Here is a 3,496-nt window from a genome sequence, read left to right on the forward strand (position 1 = left end):
CGCTTCATCATCAATAGGCTGCTATATAGCTACAGTTCCCTATAGTTGGGTCATCGAAATCAATCAAATCGATATGGCCGTTGCGACCAAGCTGCCGGGCGACGCCAAGCGTCAAGCAGCATGTAGATGTGGCCGATCGCACCGCTACCGAGGACAATGCACCAGTGCAACACAAGAGGAGCTGGTGACACTCGAACACGGCTGAAGCTCATGCTCTCGGCCCAACCAATATTTGCCAAACATTCCGTCAAAAGTGAAAGACCACTGCACATCGTCATCATTCGTTTACATCCAATTCAGCTGCAGCTATGACAAAGTCCCGGACAAGCACTGTGAGCTCAAGTGTCGTCGGCCGCTGCGTCGGGTCCAGCGACAAGCACCGATTCCCGACCTCCAGCAACCAACTTGGAGCTGCCGCCGCAAACGTCGGTCGCAGTGCACCGGATGTGACTTTCGACAAGATGGCTTGCTGGCTCAGTGCTCGGCCGGACGAGGCGTTCAGAGCATCGCTGTAGGGAACCTTGTGCGTACTCATCTCAGACAAAATGACCCCTACACAAGATCAAACATCAGAAAATGTCAAAACCCTAACCCCAGATTGCCCTAGCCCGAGACCGTACCAAACGAGTAAATGTCGGCGGCCACCGTATACTCGGTGCCGAGAATGACTTCGGGCGCCATCCACTGGAACGTGCCAATGCCGTTCGTGAGCGTCTTTTGGTCGTCGAGAATTCGTGAAGTGCCAAAGTCGCTGAGTTTGGTTCCGTTTCTCGAATCCAAAAGCACATTGCGCGACTTGAGATCGCGGTGGATGATCACGGGCGCAAACGTATGCAGAAACACGAGACCGTACACGATGCTCTCGAGGATCGTCGCCTTTGTACTCCACGACACATTTTCCACCGTGGACGCGGCGAGGAAGCTGCGCAGGTCGCCGAGGTCGCAGTACTCGACGATGGCCTCAATGTCCATGAGGCGGCGCCAGCGCACACCCAGAAGTCGGACAATGTACGGGCTCTCGAGTCTACATCCAGAGAATGTCAATATAGCAATGATAGAATAGAAAGTAGAGACGTGTGGAGGAGCAGAATCTCGTGAATAAAGGCGTGGACAGAGGCGGGTGATGGGCTCTTGACGCGCTTGAGAGCGACGGTGGTGTGGGCGTAGATACCGCGCCAGACGTCGCCGTACGCACCCGAGGCGAGTGGCTTGGTGCCGCAGAGAACGATGTCATCGGCGTCGATCTGGAGCATATGGAGCGTCGCAATTTGACTCGGTCGGAGCGTTGACGCGAGGTAGTCGTCGTCGGCTGTTCGGCGCGTCTTGACCGCACGGCGCCCGCGCCGAATGGCGTAAACAGAGAAGAGGATGATACACACAAGGACAAAGCTCCCTCCAAGATAGATAGATGTGGTGTAAGGGTACATCCACGGATAGTCGTCGTAGGCGTCTACGCAGCAACAGTAGTCTAGACTATAAATTATGTGGTTCACATGACAGTACCCGTCTCCGGGCGGTTGCGGTCGGGGATGCAGACTGACGTGGCTTCCCACAGACGCTTGACTTGGCCACGCGCGGCCGTGCACTGCGCCACGTCTTGCTGAATACGGTTGACGCGGTAGCCGGTCGTAGCGTTTGGCAAGGCCGGCGCCAGGGCCGCGAGCGCTGCGTACGTAGCATTGTCGACCATAAGACTGGGCACGTCGCAGTCGTCACAGGTACTACGCTCGCCAATGTCAAAACAGGATCAGAACCAAAGTGCAAAATACAAGTAGCGCAGCTCGGTCGACACTTCGAGGCGCGAGATTGGCGTGCGCACGCCACCAAGCTCTCTACATCCTCAATGTACAAACCGTAGCCGTCGATGATTGTAGAGTGTACAGCGTGCGCAGTCCTTTGAGAGATAGCGAGAGAGGGAAGGTGTCCCAGCGTGTGACGCACTTGTCGAGGACGCTGCAGATGCGGTCAAAATGATCAACAAATGAAAACGTACAGATGCTGCAGAGAATCACCGACGCCGTTGAGCCAAAAGTCGCCCAAGCGCGAGTTCCGGAGCTCGCTACGTAGCATTGAGACAGGGATCTTGTCGGTACAGTATTCGGCGTACAGTCGTCGGAGGTGCTCCAGTCGCCAGAACTGGAGAGTGCCTCGCACCGAACTGTTGTTTAATGTCCTATCGACATCAAATTGTGCCTCTGGGGGGACTACATGAGGCCTTGTACAAGCTCTCGAGGGCACGCGGCAGCTGCAGTTGCTCGAACGCACCGACCGACGGCCCCATGTGCGCGTTCGACTCGGCGTCGATCGTCGCCTGCTCAAACACTCTGCGCAGACGCATGAGCCCATGGTTCGACGCCATCCTACTCACAAGGCGCGCAAATCGACGGGAAACTGCAGATAGGTGTGCACACTCGTGGCGCTCTGCACGTGCGCGAGTTCTCTAGTCCCCGATTCATTGACAGAATTAACCAAATAAGGACGTACAGTGTGTCGTATGGGTACCGCGAGAGGTCGCCTATGAGCCAGTGGCTCTCTAGATCAAAGCGCGTGGCGTTGACCGGCAAGACCTGAGCGATCGCGCAGTTGCGGTCGAGAAGGCAGGTCGCCGCCGCACCGCACGAGCCGTCGGCCACGAGCACGCGCTGCTGGTCGCTGAGGTCGCTGTAGCCGCACGCCTTTTGCATATAGCGAGGTCCCGTTGGCGTCGTGCGGGCGTCGTTGTGATGATGACGCTGACCGAGTGGCTGTCACCCAGAAGCGCGCCTCTCTATTGTCCAATATGTCTCTTTTGTTTTGTCATATATCATGTCTGTCTCATTGACAGGTCGCTTATAACGGTAGTGAGACACGTGTGAGATATGGTTTGAAAGCCGGACCAGATTGCCATTCACGAATGGCCGCCTGCAAGTACGACGACCTCAAGCCCGGCGAGACCATCTTGACCAACGACGGCTCGTGCGCGACAGCGTGCGTACTTGGTCGCAACTGCTCGGTCGTCGAGACCCTCCCGGCGAATGCGACGCGCTTCGACTTTGCCGCTGGCTACCTCCTCGGCGACCTCTCGCGCCACGAGCCGGCCAATCTGTTCGCCCGATGAGCTTTTCCTGTCGAGCTCACGCTCTGTATACTAGCACCATGGTCAACGTTCAAGACCGTCATTTGACGCACAAGCTATGTATTTTGAGCAATTTACCCCGTTTTGGTTAAATTGACGCCCTCGTCCACCGAGTTGTGACATTTTCCCGGGTCTAGTAGACCGATTGACAATACCGATGGATGTCCTCTCAACTACAAAATTCAATATCGCCGAATGCATCCTAGTTGGACCAGTACTAGTACAACAAACACATCATTCGCACCGACTAAGCTTAGTGTTAAACTCGGCTGGCGCTAGCGTTTACAAAGTCCCGGACGAGCACCGTGAGCTCGAGTGTCGTCGGCCGCTGCGTCGGGTCCAGCGACAAGCACCGATTCCCGACCTCGAGCAACCAGCTTG

At 56.1% G+C, this 3,496-nt stretch overlaps 2 protein-coding genes across 3 annotated transcripts; one reads left to right on the forward strand and one right to left on the reverse strand.

Annotated features, from left to right (window-relative positions):
* Positions 1-261: 261 nt before the first annotated feature.
* Positions 262-2,760, reverse strand: SDRG_13972 (TKL protein kinase). Its single transcript, XM_008620073.1, has 11 exons — positions 2,485-2,760; positions 2,369-2,440; positions 2,223-2,324; positions 2,108-2,173; positions 1,994-2,059; positions 1,882-1,953; positions 1,770-1,832; positions 1,504-1,721; positions 1,075-1,450; positions 621-1,024; positions 262-552 (listed from the first exon to the last, which is right to left on the reverse strand). Exons 1-11 carry the CDS (start codon positions 2,682-2,684, stop codon positions 278-280), a joined length of 1,914 nt encoding a protein of 637 aa, XP_008618295.1. The 5' UTR covers positions 2,685-2,760; the 3' UTR covers positions 262-277.
* Positions 2,761-2,800: 40 nt separating this feature from the next.
* On the forward strand, positions 2,801-3,327 carry SDRG_13973. Of its 2 annotated transcripts, none has more exons than XM_008620074.1 (2): positions 2,801-2,837; positions 2,880-3,327. In XM_008620074.1, exon 2 carries the CDS (start codon positions 2,894-2,896, stop codon positions 3,095-3,097), a length of 204 nt encoding a protein of 67 aa, XP_008618296.1. In that variant the 5' UTR covers positions 2,801-2,837; positions 2,880-2,893; the 3' UTR covers positions 3,098-3,327. The 2 variants fall into 2 exon arrangements, with proteins under 2 accessions (XP_008618296.1, XP_008618297.1); XM_008620075.1 differs by lacking the exon at positions 2,801-2,837 and having other exon boundaries at positions 2,870-3,084; positions 3,132-3,327.
* The last annotated feature ends 169 nt before the right edge of the window (positions 3,328-3,496 follow it).

The sequence above is a fragment of the Saprolegnia diclina genome, assembly GCF_000281045.1.
Source record: "Saprolegnia diclina VS20 unplaced genomic scaffold supercont1.65, whole genome shotgun sequence".
In the NCBI taxonomy this organism is placed as follows: domain Eukaryota; phylum Oomycota; class Saprolegniomycetes; order Saprolegniales; family Saprolegniaceae; genus Saprolegnia; species Saprolegnia diclina.